At 38.9% G+C, this 24578-nt stretch overlaps 1 protein-coding gene across 3 annotated transcripts in view; it reads left to right on the top strand.

Annotated features, from left to right (window-relative positions):
* Positions 1-2097: 2097 nt before the first annotated feature.
* Positions 2098-24578, top strand: part of LOC132891498 (interferon alpha/beta receptor 2-like) — a 26309-nt gene continuing 3828 nt past the window's right edge. Inside the window, exons 1-4 of one of the 3 annotated variants that reach the window (XM_060929135.1) lie at positions 2098-2264; positions 18935-19064; positions 21313-21488; positions 23744-23901. In XM_060929135.1, coding sequence (XP_060785118.1) covers positions 2198-2264; positions 18935-19064; positions 21313-21488; positions 23744-23901 — 531 coding nt within the window. In that variant the 5' untranslated portion in view covers positions 2098-2197. The remainder of the gene's footprint in view (positions 2265-18934; positions 19065-21312; positions 21489-23743; positions 23902-24578) is intronic. The other 2 variants (XM_060929134.1, XM_060929133.1) reach the window with 2 other exon arrangements.

The raw sequence follows: 24578 nt of genomic DNA, 5'->3' as shown, positions 1-24578 counted from the left end.
ACATCTACATCTGCCAAAGCTACGTTGCGATGTGGAATTTTCTGAAAGGTGTACAGAAACCGCCAGAGGTGGGGACAAAGCGACCTCAGCCTGAAGAGGAGAAAAAGGCCGCCGATAAAGCATACAAGAAGGAGAAACAACAAAGGACTTGTAAGCAAACATGGGAGCAGGGTAGGCCTTGGCTGCGATACGATTTTTATGGAACAATTAATTTTTTTCAAGTTGATTCCTAGTCAATATGAAGCTCCTAATGCTTTCTCTCTCAAACATTGTTAAATACACAAAGCATGTTGGACATATTTTGGGTGCTATAGTCATGATAGTAAGTATATTTGTTTTCAATACTCATACACCAAGTTGCCAAGTTTTCCAATATATTATTTGTTATTATATTATGGTGCTCTGTATTTAACAACAGTATCAAAATACTCGGGTCTTAAAATAAATGCACGTTGGTCATGAACAATGGTAACTACTCTCTCTTGTGTTATTTTTGACAGAAGTAAAATTCATACATGAACAAATTTTGGCTAGTTGATTTTCTGTTTGGCTAGTTACTTTGGAAGGTAACTAGTCCGGCTGGCTGGTGAAAAAATATATGAATTTCTAGGCCTGTATTTACTCTATAAAGCAGTAGCCACAAAAATGAAGCATAATTCAAAAAAAATAATTTTAAAAATCACACAAGTAAAATATACCAAGTGTCTGTATTTTATATTATTCTACTCTGACCTCTTGCAGTTTTCAAAACTGAAACCTCCGAACCGAGGTTGACATACACACGCTGTCACCATGACCGAAACTCTTATTTCCCAGAAATAGCCTGGCTCTAGAGCTCAGTGGAACGCACTTTCCCTCTATAAAAAGCATAAACATGTCTGAAAGTGGTTTCTTTAGTCTAGTCCATTTATTTCAAATGGTGAACTGAATTGTATACACTCGGACATTTTAATTGGAGCACGTGTATGCACAGTGCGTGACTGTTACACTCTTACAGCACGATGATGTAGTGGCTAGCGCCTCTATATGAGGCAGTAGCCACAACAAAAATGATTTTGACCTTTTTAATAACCTTGACCGGATGACCCCCAAAATGTTGGAAGTTCTATTTGAGACCCATGCCCATCTATACTGAAAGTTTCGTGAAGATTGGTCCAACCGTTTTCCCGTAATATTGTTAACAAAAAAACAAAGCAACCTGACCGAAAACAATACCTTGCCCCCTGGTGGACTCCATCCCGGGCGAGGCAGAAATGCTTTCAAGACAGAAGTGATCACATTTGGACTGACTGCTGGATCTGACTTTCTTTTTGTCCCGCATTTGCTTTTTCACATTTGCAGTGGATAAAACTGAAGTTTCACTCAGCAATCATGATGTTGAAGAAAAACATGTTCGAATTTCCGTTTCATGTCTAAGCTTTGCTCAGCATCTAGTGCTACATTACATAGTGTATTGTATTTGAGTCATGAATCAGTTTACTGAAAAAACAATTCATGTGCATGTACAAAATTTAGATTCGTAGATCTTTTATTGTGTAGTAACACTTTTTTTTTTCTCTTCCATATTCAATACGAACTCAATTTCTAATTCTAAGAGCATGTGGCAAATCTGCTGGAGTGACCAATTGTTGAAAGTTCCCTAGAAACTTTTTTTTCTTTTTTTTTTTGCTAATAAATATTTATTAGACTTTACAAGTAAATGTCTGTAGGATAATGATTGGAGCAGTTAAAGTTGAGAGTTTTCATCATTAATGTCTAGATTTACAGTATGTGTGTACAGTTGTTAGTGTACTGCGAATATAAATTTTAATGTAAATATCTATATAATGCCATAATTTTCATTCTTGCAAAAACACAATGGCTTAGAATGTCGTCTTTTATCTTTGTATGTATTTAAAAAAAAAAAGCACTTTCAGATAAACCAAAAGTTAAGAAATGGGATGAATCATGTAAATGAAACAGGCAAAGCAGAAAAGAGAAATAATATCAGTGAAACTACTGTAGTGCTAACTTTATATACACACACACACACACACACACACACACTTGTGCTCTCTGTGCACAAGGAGGGACTTGTGGGGAAATGGAAACTTATTGTTCTCCATCACCAAAACAAACCCATCCTCTGATGTATAACACAAGTTCACATAGTTCACATGTTAAATAGTAACAGACACCCACACTGCGGTCACTGAGGATGAATCTCTCACGACAGCAGAGGATACGGAGAGTGTGGACATTTTTTTTTGTTTTAATACAGGAAGGTATGGGAATGTTTTTTTTTATCTCTATTTTAAATGGGAGTTTTACAGATTAATTAACAAATATTTTGGTTTCCTGTATCTAGGTTTACATTTTTTTTTTTGCATTAAACACCAGCACTGACAGAGCAGTGTAATAATTATTTTATTACAGAATGTTTATTGTATAAACCTTTTATTGTGCTCAGAAGACAAGATAATTTTGTTTTGTGTGACCATCAAGACACATGACACAACTGAAAATTGTTCATATTTTCAGTGTTGCATAAGATTCAGATCTCTGTCTCACAGTATACTCACTTTTTTAATTTTTTTTAACAATCTTATATTTGCTGAAAATACAACCCTGAAGACTTCACAGAAACATGCAGATCACTTCTTCATATGGTTTATTGTTCTATTAAAACCTACATGCATGCTACATTAGATTTAATCTGACAATCAGCTCCTGAATGAGTAATGAGTATTCATATGAGCACACACAACATGACTGTGCCTTTATAGCCCCTCAAACAAAAATCTGATGTTCAGTGAGAATTTGCCAATGATGTACTCAAAAAAAAGATATAAGTATATCTATAGTGACAGCTAAAAGCTGCCAAATCTCCTCTTTTCTGTGTGGTAAGAACAATGTGGACATATCCGATCAGGAGATGACTGACAGTGGTGTCTCTACAGCAATGTAAACAATGTGTAAAGTGCTAGTTCTAGAAAAGTACAGTATGTGGGACTGACAGTGTGGAGCTCACAGCACTTTTTAACATGCAACTCATGTTGCATGATATGCTGGTGTGTTTTGTACATATTTCAATGTTTGATGAAGATCGATGCTCATGGAAAGGCAAAGTTTTAAAAAGCTAAGAAGTAGGGTCTGTATCACATCCAGTTTATTCAAATGGATTAAAATATTCTCCAGTGTGTTCTCCTTTAACTGCTAACTAACACTGAGTTTAACTCAAGATCAAATTAACTTCTGAACATTTTCCATTTCTAACATTGTGAGATTTTAATATAGAAACATAAACATTGTCAGAAAAGACAGCATTATAAAAATGTGTGAGACAAGAATACAGCTTACCCACCTTTTTACCATGAGTTTCTCAGCTGTAGTGCGGTCATTTTCCTTTCACATTTAAAACAAATTGCAAAGTAGAGCAACTTATCGCTACTACAGTATAATTAACAGTTATTCCATGAAATCGGGTTGTGCATGAGCTGATAGCTGATGGGCCTGTAGCACCGAGTTGGCTATAAGCCATATACAATGAGATTGAGTGGAATAACTGTTTTATTCTATCCACATTCCCTGGATTTTGAGAAACCGAGCAATTTTATTTTTTGTAAAATTGATAAATAAGTTTATACAAAACATCAAACAAAATAATTTCTGCTTAGAATGTAAACAACCTGGTGAAATGACAGGAGCAATTTGTGAAAAATGCTATAATAATAATTCATGAAAAATAAAAAGATACATTCTTACCATGAAATACTTTTATTCCATATTTTGTTGCTTTTTTATTTATTTTTTGGGGGGGTTGTTTTCAAGTAGAGCTTTCATTTCCTCCTCGGTTGGTTCAGCAACATGGTCTGCTGTTTTCTTCTTTAGGATTTTTTGGCAGTTGGCAAGCCTTAGCCTGAGGCAGATAATTGTTTTAGTATAAATGCACAGGTGATTATTAAAAAAAAAAAATCATATTTAAAAAAAACATTTCAAACTTCAAAAGTGGCATGCAAATATAACAGCAGCATGGCACAGACTTGTCACCTACCTGTGCCAAGTCTCATAAAATACTTTGTTTTGAAATTGATAAATCACAATTCCACCTTACCTTTGAATATTAGACCAAACTTCATAGAATCTTTAGTGTTTTTAGGAACAGCATTCTCTTTCATCATTTGTAATTCTTCCTCACTTACGGTGACAAAGGCAAGGCAAGTTTATTTATATAGCACATTTCATACACAATGGCAGTTCAATGTGCTTTACAGAAGTAAAAACAAAAACAGTAAACAATAGAGAAATAAAATTACATAAAATAATTTTATTTTTATTCTAAAACAATTAATTAAAAGAATTAAAAGAAAATAATAAGAATTAAACAATAGTAGAAATAAAATAATACAATGAAGTAGTAGTTCAAATAGGAGGAGAAAAAAGAAACCAGCAGAATAGAATAAAGAATAAAATAGAATAAAGTTAAAGTAAATTTAAAACATGCAGAGAGGTAATTGGGCCCTGTACCATTTAGAGATTTGTATACCAGCAGCAATACTTTAAAGTCAATTCTGTAGCTTACTGGAAGCCAGTGAAGGGACCTTATGGCCCTTTTCCACTACCCTTTTTCAACTCGCTTCAGCTCACTTCAGCCCGACACAGCTCGCGTTTCGACTACCAAAAAACAGCACGACTCAGCTCGCTTCAGCCCTGCTTAGCCCCTAAAACTCGCACCGTTTTGGAGTGGGGCTGAAGCGAGCCAAAGCGAGCCGAGTGAGGCTGGGGGCGTGAGCAGACACTCCCCTGTGCACTGATTGGTGGGGAGGAGTGTCCTCACATGCCCACACATGCCCCGCGAGCACGCTGGGATCTGTAAACACCGCAAACCCGGAAGAAGAAGAATTACGAATTATGAGAATTTCTGAAGCCTTATGCGCCTCGCCTCATCTATACGCTCTTGCCAGTATCTGCTGGCGTTGTCGGTGACAACAAGCCACAGCACCAAGACCAGCAACACTAACGACTCCATGTCCATGTTTATTGTTTACTATTCGGGTCGTGAGACTACCACTTAAAAGCTCACTGATGACACTGTTTGCGCTGCTTAACGACATCACGTGACGTCCACCCACTTTCGCTAACTCCACCCAATGTATCCACCCACTTCCAGCCAGCACGGTTCAGCGCGGTTGTAGTCGAAATGCAACTCCAACAGCCCCGCTCAGCTCGACTCAGCACGGCACGGCTCAGCCCGACTCAGCTGCGTTTGTAGTGGAAAAGCGGCATTAGAATTGGAGTAATGTGCTCTGTTCTTTTTGTTCGTGTGAGAACCCTGGCCGCTGCATTTTGAACCAGCTGAAGTTGTTTGATGGTCTTTTTTGGCAGGCCTGTGAAAAGGCCATTGCAGTAATCAACCCTACTAGAGATGAAGGCATGTATTAGTTTTTCCAGATCATTTTTTGACACAAGTCCTCTTAGTTTGGAAATGTTTTTTAGGTGATAAAATGCCATTTTAGTGATTGCTTTCATGTGACTGTCAAAGTTTAGCTCGCAGTCAATGAAAACACCAAGATTTTTAACCATTTCTTTAGTTTTAATCCCTTTTGTGTCAAGAATAGTGGTAATCCTGAGTCTTTCATCTTTTTTTCCCAAATAGAATTACTTCTGTTTTATCTGTGTTCAGCTGAAGAAAATTTTGTGACATCCAGCTATTGATTTGATCGATACACTGGTAGAGACATTCAAGGGGGGCATAATCATTAGGTGATAGAGCAAAATAAATTTGGGTGTCATCTGCATAGCAGTGATACAAAATTGAATTTTTATTGATAATTTGCCCAAGTGGGAGCATATAAAGGTTGAAAAGTAATGGTCCAAGAATCGACCCCTGGGGGACACCACAGGTCAAGGACATTGACGTTGAGGAACAATTTCCCAGGGTGATAAAGAAGCTTCTATCTTTTAAGTATGAATTTAACCAATTGATAACTTTACCAGTCAATCCAACCCAGTGTTCAAGTCGATATAGCAGTATGTTGTGATCAACAGTATCAAAAGCTGCACTGAGGTCCAGTAATACCAGGACCGATGTTTTGCCTGCATCAGTATTAAGACGTATGTCATTTATAACTTTTAATCAGCGCTGTTTCAGTGCTATGATTGGCACGAAATCCTGACTGAAAATTATCAAAACGGCTGTTTGATATCAAGAAGGCAGTTAATTGATTGAAGACAATTTTTTCAAGGATTTTCCCGATGAATGGTAAATTTGATATTGGCCTGTAGTTATTTAATACTGAAGAATCCAGATTATTTTTTTAAGAAGGTGCTTTACAACGGCTTTTTTTTAGGGACACAGGAACAACGCCAGTCTCCAGGGATGTATTTATAATTTGAAGCACATCTGTAATTATAAGATGAACAGACTTAAAAAAGTTGGTGGGCAGAATGTCCAATTCAGATGTTGAGGAACTGAGATTTTGTACAGTTTTTTCAAGAGTCTCATAATCAATTAAACAAAATTCTGACATTGTGTTGAAGTTATCTATCTGTGTCATTGGTGATTGCAGTTTTTCAATTTTTTGCAACTGAGATATATTATGAGGAATATTCTGCCGTATTTTATCAATTTTACCTTTGAAAAAGCATGCAAACTCATTGCATTTATTAACTGAGAGAAGTTCAGGTGCTAATTGTGGTGGGGGATTAGTTAGCTTCTCTACTGTTGAAAATAGCACACGGGCATTGTTCATATTCCTGCTGATGATGTTGGAGAAGAAAGACTGTCTTGCTTTATGAATTTCATAATTATAATTACAAAGCATCTCTTTATGGATTTGATAATGGATGTGAAGTTTAGATTTGCGCCATTTTCTTTCAGTTTTTCTACATTCTCTCTTTAGCAGTTTAACAGCCGGGTACTGCTTCCATGGTGCTTTCTGCTTATCATTGACTCTTTTGATTTTGAATGGAGCAATATCATCCATAATTTGGGTCATATTTAAATTAAAAAATTCCAGTAAATCATCTACAGAGTCTGACATTTTGGTTGAGTTCTGAGAGAGAGCTTGCTCAAAGAGAGCACATGTGTTGTCTTTTATGACTCTCCTACCTATAGTCGTTGAGCTGTTCTGAATGTGAGGAGACATAGAAACATCAAAGAAAACACAGAAATGATCGGATAAGGCCAGGTCAACAACAGTATTAGAAACAGTAAGACCCTTTGTGATGACGAGGTCAAGAGTATGACCACGAGAGTGGGTCGGCCCCTGTACATGTTGTACTAGGTTGAAGTTGTCAATAATTGCAAGTAGTTCTTTGGCATAAATGTTATCAGTATTATCTACATGCAAGTTAAAATCCCCAGATATAATAAGACAATCAAACTCTAAGCAAATGACTCTTCAAGAAAGACTTTGGCTGAATGTCTCGGAGGCCTTTAAATAGTTAATAATAATGTTAGGAGAGCATGTAACAAGTGCACATAAGTGTTCAAAGGACATAAAATCACCAAGTGAGGATTGTTTACATTGAAAAGAGACTTTGAATATATTTGCGATCCCTCCACCTTTCCCTTGTCGGGTAACATTCAAAAAATTAAAATTTGGGGGAGCTGCTTCAATAAGGGTGGTAGCAGTATTTGCTTGATCCAGCCAGGTTTCAGTTAGAAGCAAAAAATCAAGATTGTGTTTGCAAATAAGATCATTAATTAAAAATGATTTGTTTAAAAGTGATCTAACATTCAGAAGAGCTAGCTTTACAGAAAGTCTAGAAGTAATATCTGCTTGTGCACTCTGATGCTGTTTTAAAACAGGAAGGAGATTAGATTGGTTCACCCCCAGGGTTAAATGTGCTCTATGTTTTCTGTTTCTTATCAACACAGGAATAGAGAGTGGCATAGGCACATTGGGTCCCAGCTGGTTTTCAACACTAGACCCATTTGCAGGGACCCAGAGTACATCAAACAAGACTTTCTAAATGTTCCATTTGGTTTGAGGGTGAAAGGATTGGAGATGACCTGTATCTTTTGGATGGTGAAAAAGATTTGTAGCCAGCTGAAAGTCCTGGGTGAACACAATTTTGATGAACTGGGTACACTGCTTGTCATGACAGATTTGGGCTGGAAAAAGAGAGTGTAGCCATTGGGAGCAATTTTTTCATGCTATTTGGGAAATCCATCCGAGGGGAAGTGGAGTCATCTGTCTTTGAATGTTGGGAGTCTTGCAGGTCAGATGTCTGTGTGTCCTTGATGACGACTTGCAAAGATGATTGTTTAGGTTTTGTAACTATGTCAGTCTGCGACATCTTATCAACTCTTTTCCTCAATGCTGGCTGAGAAAAGATTGCAAGTCTGTAATGGTCTACTAAGACTTTGGCTCCAATCAAGCTGAGTTCAGTGCTATTTGGCTTGTAAAATTCTCTGCGATTCCAGAAAAGGTTAAAATTGTCTATGAAGTTCATACCAAATGAAAAACAAGTTTTTCCAAGCCACGTGTTAAGACTGAAGAGTCGAGAAAAAGCAAAACTTCCTCTCGCTGGGAGTGGGCCACTGATAAAAGATTGATTTCCAGTCTTATAGAGCTCAGAAAAAAGTTTTCTGAAATCATCTTGGACAAACAGCTGTTCTCTGAAAACATCATTTGCTCCCACATGCACAACAATACGTTTAATAGTTTTATGCTCAGACATGAGTTTCAAAATGCTGTCTTTGGTGTCAGAGATGGATGCATTTGGAAGACAACAAATAATCATCCCATAACCTTTTAATTGTCTTACAGTGGAATCACCAAGAACAAGGGTTGTGGGATCAGGTGGTGTTACGAGCTGCTTTTTGCCTCTTCTCACAGCTCTTCGATCTTGGTGCGATCTCTTTTTACTATGTGTTTGTCCGCTTGAAAAATCCTCTTCCACATCCCTGAGGCATTCAAATTTGTTCTGAAGCCTTATGGGCTGTGGATTTTCCATAGGATTGTAGATCCTATTGTAATTTGTAGAACGAGCTGGTGTTGAAGTAATTACTCTTCTGTTTTTATTTTTGGGCTTACCACCCATCATTTGCCAGTTTTCTGTACTCACATTTTGCCCAGCTTGATTGATGAATTCTTCCACTTGATCTGCAATGTCCTCGGTCTGTCAGAGTGCAATCTCTGCATTCTCAGCCACTGTTTCTGTACTCCTTTCCTGAGATATCGCTTTTAATTCGTCCGTCTTTGGCAGAGCATCAATCTTTGATTCCAGAATAGAAATCCTCTGTTCTAGTTCCATGCATTTTCTGCAGGATTTTTTGCTCCCTGGCATTTTGAATTAAAAACTAACATCTTATAAAGATGAAAAAAAAAGTGGAAATTAAATTGAAATTAAATTAAAAGCTTATAAAGATGAAAAATAAAATGAGAAAAAAGAAAAAAATAGTGGAAATTCAATGAGAAAGTAAAGTATAGAAATAAAGATCAAGAAAGCAGGAGCAAAGCAAAGAAGTGTCCTACTCGCTTGAGTAGGAGGAGCAGAAAAAAAAAGTGATTGGCCACCATTTTGCCGAGTTGCTTGAGGTGATTATCAAGAAATAGTCCGAATTTCTCAACCAGTCAGTGGGCACGATTTTTCTATAATCACCTGCATATTTATACTAATAGTGAATATAAAATTCTAACTAGATGGTAAAAATCTGGAATATATACTGTTTTGTTCAGGCACAAAGAGGCAAGTGAGCAGGAAAGAAGTCTTTTTAGTTTCTGTGGTTGAAGTCAAAGGGGTAATGATGCCATCCAGTGATGCATTCTGATTGATACTTTGGTAGAACGGACATCACATCGACCAAATAAAATATTGCCTAACTCTAATTGGCATGAAGAAAATGTCTGGGAAAAGAAATGTCAAAATCACTGAAAACACCAAACCCAATATTGGACCTCATTTATCAAGCAGGATACACACAGATTTATTCATAAATCATTCATATGAGAATTTACACATGACATTTGAGGGGAAAAAAAAAGTTCATATCCTACTGATGCTCCTGAGGGTGTGAAAATATACAGTGGTGCTTGAAAGTTTGTGAACCCTTTAGAATTTTCTATATTTCTGCATAAATATGACCTAAAACATCAGATTTTCACACAAGTCCTAAAAGTAGATAAAGAGAACCCAGTTGAACAAATGAGACAAAAATATTATACTTGGTTATTTATTTAAGAAGAAGAAACCTTTTTTGTCACATGCACACTTCAAGCACAGTGAAATTCATCCTCTGCATTTAACCCATCTGAAGCAGTGAACACACACACCCAGAGCAGTGGGCAGCCACACTACTATTGAGGAAAATGATCCAAAATTACATATCTGTGAGTGGCAAAAGTATGTGAACCTTTGCTTTCAGTATCTGGTGTGACCCCCTTGTGCAGCAATAACTGCAACTAAACATTTCCGGTAACTGTTGATCAGTCCTGCACACTGGCTTGGAGGAATTTTAGCCCATTCCTCCGTACAGAACAGCTTCAACTCTGGGATGTTCGTGGATTTCCTCACATGAACTGCTCGTTTCAGGTCCTTCCATAACATTTCGATTGGATTAAGGTCAGGACTTTGACTTGGCCATTCCAAAACATTAACTTTATTCTTATTTAACCATTCTTTTGGTAGAACGACTTGTGTGCTTAGGGTTGTTGTCTTGCTGCATGACCCAACTTCTCTCGAGATTCAGTTCATGGACAGATGTCCTGACATTTTCCTTTAGAATTCATTCTTCCATCAATGATGGCAAGCTGTCCTGGCCCAGATGCAGCAAAACAGGCCCAAACCATGATACTACCACCACCATGTTTCACAGATGGGATAAGGTTCATGCTGGAATGCAGGGTTTTCCTTTCTCCAAATATAACACTTCTCATTTAAACCAAAAATTTCTATTTTGGTCTCATCCGTCCACAAAACATTTTTCCAGTAGCCTTCTGGCTTGTCCATGTGATCTTCAGCAAACTGCAGATGAGCAGCAATGTTCTTTTTGGAGAGCAATGGCTTTCTCCTTGCAACCCTCCCATGCACACCATTGTTGTTCAGTGTTCTCCTGATGGTGGACTCATGAACATTTAACATTAGCCAATGTGAGACAGGCCTTCAGTTGCTTAGAAGTTACCCTGGGGTCTTTTGTGATCTTGCCAACTATTACATGCCTTGCTCTTGGAGTGATCCTTGTTGGTTGACCACTCCTGGGGAGGGTAACAGTGGTCTTGAATTTCCTCTAATTGTACACAATCTGTCTGACTGTGGATTGGTGGAGTTCAAACTCTTTAGAGATGGTTTTGTAACCTTTTCCAGCCTGATGAACATCAACGATGCTTTTGTTCATGCCATGATACACTTCCACAAACGTGTTGTGAAGATCAGCCTTTGATAGATCCCTGTTCTTTAAATAAAACAGGGTCCCCACTCACACCTGATTGTCATCCTATTGATTGAAAACACCTGACTCTAATTTCACCTTCAAATTAACTGCTAATCCTAAAGGTTCACATACTTTTGCAACTCACAGATATGTAATATTGGATCATTTTCTTCAAAAAATAAATGACCAAGTATAATATTTTTGTCTCATTTGTTTAACTGGGTTCTCTTTATCTACTTTTAAGACTTGTGTGAAAATCTGATGATGTTTTAGGTCATATTTATGCAGAAATATAGAAAATTCTAAACGGTTCACAAACTTTCAAGCACCACTGTACGCATAAGTAAACTAACTACAGGTGTCTCAAAAATCTCCATACATGGGGAAATGAACATGATCTTTGTTCTGTAGCCATGAGAATGACACGTTTCAATACATTCTTCTTTTGTCAAAGGCATTTTTAAAAGCTGTCTAAAATAATAAGTATCATAATAATAATTAAGTGTGAAAAAGTTTGGACGACATTTTGCTAAGAAGTGTTAATTTCTCTTATATACAGTATGTATGGAGAATTTTGGGATATCCAAAATTCATGTAAATCTCAACTTGATCGACTTCTAATCATATTTTATTGGAATTAAAGAATATAAAAAATAAAGTGAGCCAACACAAACCCATAAATTAAGACTGCTGATAATTATTATTCATTATATCAAAAGAAATATCACATAAACTGGCAATTTAGTTGTCTTATTATTATTAGTAGTAGTAGTAGTAGTAGTAGTAGTAGTATAAATAAGCTAGAACTGTGCGTAAACTTACTATAGAATATCCCCCACTTGCAACAAAATTTGTCAACTGGAACTGTGTGTGAACTTAAAAAAAACAATACCCCTGCAACACCGTGATTCAAATTCCTACTAGTCATTCATCTCAATAATATATGGGGTCTAAAGCCATTTGGTACATTTTCATGGAGTGGAACAGCAAAGTCCAGAAAGGACACATTAAGAAACAAAGCAAACACAGTGTGTCTTCTTGAAGACTGAAAAGGCCATTTCAAAGTGATTTATAAATCCTGTGCTCCATCATCTCCCTTTTTGAAACCAAAATTGGTTGATTAAAGATTTTTGAAAACAATACATATTAATATTCTTCTTAATTTTTTTGAAAACCATTCAATAAGAAATGCTCACATCTGTTGTGTATTTTATGGATAAGAATCTATAAATCAACTGATGTGGCCAATAATATATATAATATTACTTATATGCACTCACTATTTTAAAAACTCAACATAATTTACTGCAAAAACTTGAATGGTATGGCTGCAGACAAAAGTTGGTGATGACTGTAGTACATGGGTATTGTTGACAGAATGACATCTTCGAAATGAATGTTTGTGTAGAAGTGGTCGATAAGACTTCCTCTTCTATGTGTGGGGAAACTTGCACAACTGGCGAAATCCGTAATGTTTGCACAGATCCAAGAGTTTCTTTGTATTACTGTTTTGAGTGAAAATGTCAACTCTGAAATCTCCCATAACTACAGCTTTAACAGTATCTGGAATCTGGGATAAAAGTCTCTCTGTTCCATAAAAAAAAATCCTAAACACTGGTTTTTGGATGATCGTATAGTGTGAGAACCACAAAACGCACTGCTCTATCCTCAACTGGTGGCACAATAATCATCTGATAATCAATCGGCACGTCTCTCACATTCATTTGCTTCACTAAATATATGTCCTGATGAATATATAGAAGCAATCCACCATTTCTTTGTTTTCTTTGGCAGCCTACAGTCCTCAGTGTAAATGAGTGCACCCCCTTTGAAAAGTAACATTTTAAACAATATCTCAATGAACACAATTTCCAAAATGTTGAAAAGGCAAAGTTTAATATAACATCTGTTTAACTTATAACGTGAAAGTAAGGTTAATAATATAAACTTAGATTACACATTTTTCAGTTTTACTCTAATTAGGGTGGTGCAAAAATGAGTACACCCCACAACAAAAACTACTCCATCTAGTACTTTTGTATGGCCTCCATGATTTTTAATGACAGCACCAAGTCTTCTAGGCATGGAATGAACAAGTTGGCAACATTTTGCAACATCAGTCTTTTTCCATTCTTCAACAATTACCTCTTTTAGTGACTGGATGCTGGATGGAGAGTGATGCTCAACTTGTCTCTTCAGAATTCCCCGAAGAAAATAATTTCTTTGCACCACAAAGGTGAAGGTTACAAGAAGATCAGCAAAGCTTTACTTATCAGTCAGAATACTGTAGCAAAAGTGGTACAAAAATTTAAGAAAGATGGAACTGCAACCATCTCACAGAGACGTCCAGGTCGTCCATGGAAGTTAACACCTCGACAGGAGCGTCTTCTGATGAGAAGGGCTGAAGAAAATCGGCATGCAAGTTCACTGCAGTTATCTAAAGAAATAGAAAGCCAAACTGGGGTGACTATTTCCTGTGACACAATACGGCGTACACTGCAGAGGAATGGCATGCATGGATGCTGTCCACGAAAGAAGCCTCTCCTACAGCCCAGGCACAAAAAAGCCTGCCTAGAGTTTGCCAGGGCCCATGCTGACAAAGATGAAGACTACTGGGACTCATGGGTCACTGGGGGCTGAATGTGAATGGCCTTGAGAGTCGTTAGGGTGATCAATGGATTGCCCGTTAAGGTGATCAATGGAATGCTGATTCTCTCTGTCCTCCTGTGAGCCACTGAAAACAGCTGGGTTTTGGTGTGCATTCAGTTGTCTGGGAAGTGTGCCAAGGACTGCATTGTAGGTGGCTGATAAATTATGTCTTAGACCCCCACCTCTGTTCAGTGATGGCCGTTCCAGGTTGACAAAAATGGCTTCTTTAACTCCTCGCTCATACCAACGATCCTCTCTGGCTAAAATGCGTACGTTGGAATCCTGAAATGAGTGTCCTTTGTTGTTAAGATGAAGGTAGACAGCAGAGTCCTGGCCTGAGGAACTGGCTCTCCTGTGTTGAGCCATGCGCCTGTGAAGCGGTTGCTTGGTTTCACCAATATACGAGTCCGTGCATTGCTCACTGCACTGAATTGCATACACCACGTTGTCCTGTTTGTGTCTGGGTATTCTGTCCTTAGGGTGGACCAATTTCTGCTTCAGGGTGTTACTGGGTCTGAAACGTACCGGAATGTTGTGTTTGTAGAAAATCCTCCTGAGTTTCTCAGATAGACCAGAAATGTAGGGAATGACAATGTTCTTGCGTTTGTTCCTGTTATCCTCCTTGTCCATTATGTTCCTTTTCCTGCTCTTGAAGAAAGACCAGTTGGGATACCCACAGTTCTGAAGTGCTTTCCTGATGTGATTCTGCTCCTTCTCTTTTCCCTCTACCGTTGTAGGGATGTTCTGAGCCCTGTGTTGCAAGGTCCTAATGACCCCCAATTTGTGTTCCAGTGGGTGGTGAGAATCGAAGAGTAGGTACTGGTCTGTGTGTGTGGGTTTCCGGTAGACCTCGATGCTAAGGCTTCTGTCTTGTCTAATGTGTACATCACAATCCAAGAAGGCTAGATTATTCCCACTTACGTCCTCCCGAGTGAAATTGATGTTGATATCCACTGCATTGATGTGTTTAGAGAAGGCTTCCACTTCATGGGCTTTGATTTTAACCCAGGTGTCATCCACGTATCTGAACCAGTGGCTGGGAGCATCTCCTGAAAAAGTGGTCAAAGCTTTATGTTCCACTTCCTCCATGTAAAGATTGGCCACAATAGGGGACACCGGTGAGCCCATGGCACATCCATGCTTCTGTCTGTAGAAACTTTCATTAAACTGGAAATAAGTGGTAGTCAGGCAGAGGTCAAGCAGGGTGCAAATCTGGTCCGTGGTGAGGTTCGTTCTATCCAGTAAGGTGTTGTCTTGAAGGAGTCGTTTTCTAACAGCTTCAACTGCTTCTGTGGTGGGAATGCAGGTGAAAAGAGAAGTGACATCATAAGAAACCATGGTTTCATCTAAGTCTAGTTTGAGGTCTGCAACTTTAGTAGCAAAATCTTGGGAGTTTTTGACGAAAACTGTTGAACAGAGATTCACAGGAGAGCCAGTTCCTCAGGCCAGGACTCTGCTGTCTACCTTCATCTTAACAACAAAGGACACTCATTTCAGGATTCCAACGTACGCATTTTAGCCAGAGAGGATCGTTGGTATGAGCGAGGAGTTAAAGAAGCCATTTTTGTCAACCTGGAACGGCCATCACTGAACAGAGGTGGGGGTCTAAGACATAATTTATCAGCCAGAACAGAGCCGTCAAAAACTCCCAAGATTTTGCTACTAAAGTTGCAGACCTCAAACTAGACTTAGATGAAACCATGGTTTCTTATGATGTCACTTCTCTTTTCACCTGCATTCCCACCACAGAAGCAGTTGAAGCTGTTAGAAAACGACTCCTTCAAGACAACACCTTACTGGATAGAACGAACCTCACCACGGACCAGATTTGCACCCTGCTTGACCTCTGCCTGACTACCACTTATTTCCAGTTTAATGAAAGTTTCTACAGACAGAAGCATGGATGTGCCATGGGCTCACCGGTGTCCCCTATTGTGGCCAATCTTTACATGGAGGAAGTGGAACATAAAGCTTTGACCACTTTTTCAGGAGATGCTCCCAGCCACTGGTTCAGATACGTGGATGACACCTGGGTTAAAATCAAAGCCCATGAAGTGGAAGCCTTCTCTAAACACATCAATGCAGTGGATATCAACATCAATTTCACTCGGGAGGACGTAAGTGGGAATAATCTAGCCTTCTTGGATTGTGATGTACACATTAGACAAGACAGAAGCCTTAGCATCGAGGTCTACCGGAAACCCACACACACAGACCAGTACCTACTCTTCGATTCTCACCACCCACTGGAACACAAATTGGGGGTCATTAGGACCTTGCAACACAGGGCTCAGAACATCCCTACAACGGTAGAGGGAAAAGAGAAGGAGCAGAATCACATCAGGAAAGCACTTCAGAACTGTGGGTATCCCAACTGGTCTTTCTTCAAGAGCAGGAAAAGGAACATAATGGACAAGGAGGATAACAGGAACAAACGCAAGAACATTGTCATTCCCTACATTTCTGGTCTATCTGAGAAACTCAGGAGGATTTTCTACAAACACAACATTCCGGTACGTTTCAGACCCAGTAACACCCTGAAGCAGAAATTGGTCCACCCTAAGGACAGAATACCCAGACACAAACAGGACAACGTGGTGTATGCAATTCAGTGCAGTGAGCAATGCACGGACTCGTATATTGGTGAAACCAAGCAACCGCTTCACAGGCGCATGGCTCAACACAGGAGAGCCAGTTCCTCAGGCCAGGACTCTGCTGTCTACCTTCATCTTAACAACAAAGGACACTCATTTCAGGATTCCAACGTACGCATTTTAGCCAGAGAGGATCGTTGGTATGAGCGAGGAGTTAAAGAAGCCATTTTTGTCAACCTGGAACGGCCATCACTGAACAGAGGTGGGGGTCTAAGACATAATTTATCAGCCACCTACAATGCAGTCCTTGGCACACTTCCCAGACAACTGAATGCACACCAAAACCCAGCTGTTTTCAGTGGCTCACAGGAGGACAGAGAGAATCAGCATTCCATTGATCACCTTAACGGGCAATCCATTGATCACCCTAACGACTCTCAAGGCCATTCACATTCAGCCCCCAGTGACCCACGCCAACAGGATGACTCAACGACACCTTAGATGAGCTTTTCATCCATGAGAGGATAAATACCTGATACTCCCTACCAGTCAGACAGAACTGAAGAAGCCTTTCGGATGAGAGGTGAAACGTCTTCAAGAATTTTCAAGCAAGTCCAGTTGCTCTCTTTTACCACCCATAGTTACTATGACCTGGATGACTGAGAATATTCACAGACACTACTGGGACTCTATACTCTGGAGTGATGAGACCAAGATAAATGTTTTTGGAACTGATGGCTTCAAAACTGTATGGCGTCGCAAAGGTGAGGAATACAAAGAAAAATGCATGGTGCCTACAGTGAAACATGGTGGTGGCAGTGTCCTTATGTGGGGCTGCATGAGTGCTGCTAGTGTCAGGGAGCTGCATTTCATTGATGGCATCATGAATTCACAGATGTATTGCTCTGTACTGAAAGAGAAGATGCTACCATCACTCCGTGCCCTTGGTCGTCGTGCACTTTTCCAACATGACAATGATCCTAAACACACATCTAAGGCTACTGTTGGATTTCTGAAGAAGAACAGGGTGAAAGTGATTCAGTGGCCAAGTATGTCTCCTGATCTGAACCCAATCGAACACCTATGAAGAATTCTGAAGAGACAAGTTGAGCATCACTCTCCATCCAGCATCCAGTCACTAAAAGAGGTAATTGTTGAAGAATGGAAAAAGACTGATGTTGCAAAATGTTGCCAACTTGTTCATTCCATGCCTAGAAGACTTGGTGCTGTTATTAAAAGTCATAGAGGCCATACAAAGTACTAGATGGAGTAGTTTTTGTTGTGGGGTGTACTCATTTTTGCACCACCCTAATTTGAGTAAAACTGAAAAATGTGTAATCTAAGTTTATATTATTAACCTTACTTTCACGTTATAAGTTAAACAGATGTTATATTAACCTTTGTCTTTTCAACATTTTGGAAATTGTTTGTGTTCATTGAGATATTGTTTAAAATGTTACTTTTCAAAGGGGGTGTACTCCTTTACACTGAGCACTGTACATCAAGATGCAAGCTGTTAAAATTTTGTATTTCCGGTTGGATGTCAGAAGGAATTAGCCAGGTCTCTGCTAAACTGGTGATATGGCTCTGCTGGACAATTTCGTCTTTCATCAGAGAACAAAAATGAGGAATGAGTCAATTGATATTCACGAAATTCACTTTCAAATATCCAGTAGCTGACTTCTCTAATGACAGTGGAACAGATGGTGAGAATTTAGCATCTTTTTTCATCCTTTGTATTTTTGACAGGGATTTTTTTATTTACTTTCAAGTATTTTTAAGACCTTGGTTTGGGATTATTTTGCTTCATGCACATCTTCTGGTGGTATACTGCAACTGTGTAAAGTTTCATCAAAATCCATCAAACCGTTTAGGAGGAGTTGTGCTTACAAGACACATAGACAGATGGACGGACGGAAAGGGTGATTCCTATATACCCCCGGGGTGTATAATTATGAAATCAATTGAGTCAAAATAATTTCCACTTCTACCTTTCAGACTTTACCCTGAACAATCGGTTCATGCTCCCAGACGTCCTTTTATGGAGTTTTGTGGGTGTCACTAAATGCAAATGAGCTGTGTCAGGGATGTGCTTCAACATGTACACGAGTACAATTCAGCACAGAAGCTATAGATAGCAGTAGCTACATAATTCTGGAAATTAGTTTAAAGTTTCTCTTTCTATACATATTGGTAAGTCCATATTCAGGCTGTTTCCTTTGTGTGTGTGTGTGTGTGTGTGTGTGTGTGTGTGTGTGTGTGTGTGTGTGTGTGTACTCCATTTTACTTTGTTTATCTCCCTCCCCATTTACTTACTTACTATTTCCCCCAGTGCACTGTTCACTCCCGTCTCCCCAAAATGTAACCATCGTCTCCTTTAATCTGGAGCACAAGCTCACGTGGACGCCAGGTCCTGGCACAGCAGCCTCCACATACTTCAGAGTGCAGAGCTGTAGTCAGAAGTAAGTTATTGCTCCTGTTATGCCAGATCATCTCTCTAGATTTTATAGCAATAAAGTTGGAACATTTGATTTTGGAGCACTGATCATATACTCAAGTACAAGTTTACTATTTCTACATGTTTGTTAATACAGCCATTTAATTGAGGTTATTAGAGCTGATCATGATTATGTATTTAATTCCACAGTCTTTATTGTATTGCTATACATCTATGCTGATGTTCAAGAAGAACATCAACAAACATTAATTTCATCATCTGTTTCATGTTACAGTACTTTGTTTTACTTATTTGTCATGTTTTCCACATGTAGATAAAATGCTTTTTTTTGCGTATTTGTCACACTTGTTTCCGATCTTCAAACAGCGTTTGATATAAGACATAGATAACCTATGTAAATGATCATTTCATTTATTGGAAGGAAAAGCATTATCCAACACCAACTGCCCCTGTGTAAAAACGTAATTACCCCTTAGTTACTTGGTCAACCAGTTAACCAAATTTAATTGGTAGTTTGGTTCAGTTAGATAAGACACACCCAGGCTGATTACTGCCAGCCACACTGAATATAAACATCACTTAAATAGAACCGTTCCACAATGTGATGTAGGCTAAAAGTTCTCAACCAGTTGCATACTATGCCACAATCAAAAGAATTTTCAGAGGAGATGAAAGAAGAAAATTACTGAAATATTTCAGTTTGGAAAAGGTTACAAAGCCATTTCTAATACTTTGGGACTCCGGTGAACCACAGTTACTCCTTTGCTATTAACAGGGAATGGGTTCTTGAAGTGGTTCCTTTCAGGATTCTTTGAACTTTGGTGCCAGCTAGCAAATGAGCCCATGTTTCTACCAGTTTTGAGTGGAACCATTGTAATCAAGGATGCATCATGAATGGAGGCTGGTATACAATGTACAATGGATGTAAAAAGTCGTAGCAAGATGGCAGATCACATTGATTACCTGCGAGTTTTTGTTCTGGTATTGCAGATATTTATTTTCATCCAAGAAACAAGCTTGGACCAACTATGAATTATAAGATGTTGAAACTGAAAACTAATGACACACCCAGTGATGTCATCATGGTTTGCACTGGGGCGGGGGGAAAAAGAAGCTATTTTTTAGTTCCAACTGGGAACCAACTTTTCAGGTTCTGAATCAATTTATTTTTGGTCGAAATACTCCAAACGGTTAAAAATTCAGTGCACAAACCAGAACGGAACGCATTCCCTGTTGGTGGAAAAAGGGTCAGTGAGAGCCATTACCTAGAACTTGGAAAACTTGGAACAGTGTTTAATCTTCCCAGAAGTGCCTGACCCACCAAAATTCTTTCAGGAGCACTTCGAAGACTCGTCCAGTAAATCAGTAAAGAACCAAGATGAACATCTAAAGTCCTGCAGGCCTTGCTTGCCTCAAATAAGGTCAGTATTCATGATTCCACTGTTGGAAAGAGACTGGGCGAAAACTGTATCCATGGAAGAGTTGCAAGGTGAAGACCACTGCTCACTTAAACAAATATAAAAGCTCAATTGACATTGGGTCAAAAGAGACATTACATGCCATTACATCTGGCATAAAACTAAAAAGCATTCTAAAATCAAAATATCATACCAGCAATCAAATCTGGTGGCAGTAGTGTGGTGGGGGGATGACTTGCTGCTTCATGGCCTGGACAACCTGCCAGGAATTCTGCTCTCTACCTGAAAATCCTGAAGGAGAATGTCTGGTAATTAGTCCATAATCTGAACCTCAAGTGCAATTGAGTTATGCACCAAGACAAAGCTCCAAAGTACAAGAGCAAGTCCACTTCTGAATGGCTCAAAAGATTGATATCCAATTAGCCAATCAGGTGATAGCAGCACAGTGTATAAAATCCTGCAGATACAGGACAAGAGCTTCAGTTAATGTTCACATCAAACATCAGAATGGGGGAAAGTCTGATCTCTGTGACTTTAACCGTGGCATATTTGTTGGTGACAGATGGACTGGTTTGAGTATTTCAGAAACTGCTGATCTCCTGGGATTTTCACACACACACAACAGTCTCTAGAGTTAACACAGAATGGTGCAAAAAAACAAAACAAAAAACGGTGCATAAAGTCAATATAGATACATACAAAAAATAAAGACAATCACTAATCCCAGGTTTCATGATTTGTGACAGGCCTGGTTCTGTGTGGCTTATGTCTAAAAGTGACTTTTATACAATTCAATAAACAAACTCTGACAGCTCTCCTATATGCCCGCTTAAGGAGGAAGCTCTGGATTTCAGTGAAGAACTGTTCTAACCTACAGATTGGCGAGTCATGTGATTTGACCAAATCTTTTAAGGAAATGTTCGGTCTTTATCAAGCCCGAATGCAAGCATTCAATCAGGACCAGGAATCCAACTGGACCACATCGGAATTCTTTACTCCCCTGCTGGACAGTAAGAAAAATCTTTCTTTTCTCTTTCACTTTCTGCTCACAAACACTTAACCCCAAATTCACAGGAGTCTTCCCACTAGTCTGCCTCATCACTGTTTTTCCCACCAGCCCAAGTAGTGGACATTCCCACAGTGGAGACTAGTGAATTTAGATGTTGAGTAGTCTGGACATATTTGCGAGGTGCTTGTCACAACTGTCCGTTCTGTCCACACAGCACATATTACATATTACCACCACGCACACTACCAACACCAGAGCAGTCTTTTTTTTTTTTTTTTTTCAAGAAATTTAAAGCCTAAATGTACAACTTTTGTAAATGAAATGCTAGAGTTCAGGTCCAGCTGAATTTGAGCCAGCTTTAATTTACAACACAGCTCAATAACATTTTAATGAGGGAGTGTGGTAGTGAATAAATCATGCAAAACATTAACAAAATGCAAATATTTTTCTATGAACCTACAAGTTTATGTAGATTATGATTGTTACATAATGGTAACAGTATATACAGTGCCTTGAAAAAGTATTCATACCCCTTGAACTTTTTCACATTTTTCCACCTTACAACCACGAACTTAAAAGTTTTTTATTGAGATTTTAAGTGATAGACCAACACAGAGTAGCACATAATTGTGAAGTGAAACGAAAATGATAAATGGTCTTCAAAATTTTAAACAAATAAAAATCTGAAAAATGTGATGTGCATTAGTATTCAGCCCCCCTGCGTCAATACTTTGTAGAGCCACCTTTTGCTGCAATTACAGCTGCAAGTCTTTTGTGGTATGTCTCTACCAGCTTTGCACATCTAGACACTGAAATTTTTACCCATTCTTCTTTGCAAAATAGCTCAAGCTCAGCCAGATTGGATGGAGAGCGTCTGTGAACAGCAATTTTCAAGTCTTGCCACAGATGCTCAATGGGATTTAGGTCTGGACTTTGACTGGGCCATTCTAACACATGAACATTCTTTGATCTAAACCATTCCATTGTAGTTCTGGCTGTATGTTTAGGGTCATTGTCTTGCTGGAAGGTGAATCTCCTTCCCAGTCTCAAGTCTTTTGCAGCCTCCAACAGGTTTTCTTCCAGGATTGCCCTGTATTTAGCTCCATCCATCTTCCCATCAACTCTGACCAGCTTCCCTGTCCCTGCTGAAGAAAAGCATCCCCATAGCATGATGCTGCCACCACCATGTTTCACAGTAGGGATGGTGTGTGCAGGGTGATGAGCACTGTTAGTTTTCCGCCACACATAGCGCTTTGCATTTAGGGCAAAAAGTTCAACTTTGGTCTCATCTGACCAAAGCACCTTCTTCCACGTTTGCTTGTGTCCCCTACATGGCTTCTGGCAAACTGCAAACAGGACTTCTTATGCCTGTCTTTCAACAATGGCTTTCTTCTTGCCACTCTTCCAAAAAGGCCAGATTTGTGGAGTGTACGACTTATAGTTGTCTGTGCACAGATTCTCCCACCTGAGCTGTGGATTTCTGCAGCTCCTCCAGAGTGATCATGGGCCTCTTGGCTGCTTCTCTGACCAGTGCTCTCCTTGCTCACTCTGTCATTTTAGGTGGACGGCCATGTCTTGGTAGGTTTGCAGTTGTGCCATACTTTTTCCATTTTTGAATGATGGATTGAACAGTGCTTCTTGAGATGTTCAGAGCTTGGGATATTTTTTTACAACCTAACCCTGCTTTAAACTTCTCCAGAACTTTATCCCTGACCTGTCTGGTGAGTTCTTTGGTCTTCATGATGCTGTTTGTTCTTCAGTGTTCTCTAACAAACCACTGAGGCCTTCACAGAACAAGTGTATTTATGCTGAGAGTAAATTACACACAGTAGGACTCTATTAACTAATTAGATGACTTCTGAAGGCAATTGATTGCACTGGATTGTATTTAGAGGTATCAGAGTACAGGGGGCTGAATACTAATGCACACCACATTTTTCAGATTTTTATTTGTTTAAAATTTTGAAGACCATTTATCATTTTCGTTTCACTTCACAATTATGTGCTACTCTGTGTTGGTCTATCACATAAAATCTCAATAAAAAACGTTTAAGTTCATGGTTGTAAGGTGGAAAAATGTGAAAAAGTTCAAGGGGTATGAATACTTTTTCAAGGCACTGTAGAATGAGTGATTGTGTGATTTGAGTGGATTTGTATGGAGTTTACAATCAACTCACTATACTCACTGGTGTGAGTGAAAGACTCTAAACACAGACTAATTTCCTCCACCTGATTTCTGACCTTTGACCTTTACAGCAACTCTGGGTCCTCCACTTGTATCTCTAACCGGCTGTGGAAACTGCCTCCTCCTGAAACTCAGTCCACCCATCAGTATGGAGCAAAACCATTACCTACATGCATACTTTTATCAAGAGTACACTGTCAATGTGTCCAGGACTAGAGACAAAGCACAGGTGAGACTGGCATGTTATCCCAAATCAGCTTCATCATCACTAATGCATAAGAATTCACACATGACAAATAATTACAGTAAATAAGAACTGGAGCAAGCTATGCCATTGTTAGTAAGGAGGTGAAGCCAGTTGTGTCACTTCCTGTTGTCTGTTTACTGCACTGGGTATTGCACTCTTCATGACACCCATTTAGATTGAAGCATTAAAGGCAACAGCAGAAACAAAAAACACAGTTAAATAAATTATTTTAAAGATAATTGATTGTACATATTTGTCTTGATGATGTTTTTAGTCATTTTCTAAAAGGACAAAAATGTGAAAATGAAATATAATACATCACGATTTTAAAATTATGTAGATGTTCACAAGTGGGATTGGAGTCATAGCTTTGGGATTCCTTCAGCCTTGTCATGAGATTAAAGTTGAACATTACTTGTCATGTAATGGAGGCAGCAACTGTCACATTCCTAATATCAAGCCACTCCTCAAACAGAGACAATGTCAGAAGAGTCTTACCTGGGCTAAGGAGAGAAAACTGGACTGTTGCTCAATGGTCCAAAGTCCTATTTTCAGATGAAAGCAATTTTTGCATTTAATTTTGAAATTACCATCCTACAGTCTACAGGAAGAGTGGAAAGGCACAGAATCCAAGGTGTTTGAAGTCCAGTGTGAAGTTT

Source organism: Neoarius graeffei, chromosome 9 (genome assembly GCF_027579695.1).
Source record: "Neoarius graeffei isolate fNeoGra1 chromosome 9, fNeoGra1.pri, whole genome shotgun sequence".
Lineage (NCBI taxonomy): Eukaryota > Metazoa > Chordata > Actinopteri > Siluriformes > Ariidae > Neoarius > Neoarius graeffei.
This window is presented reverse-complemented; position numbering and strand designations above follow the sequence as displayed.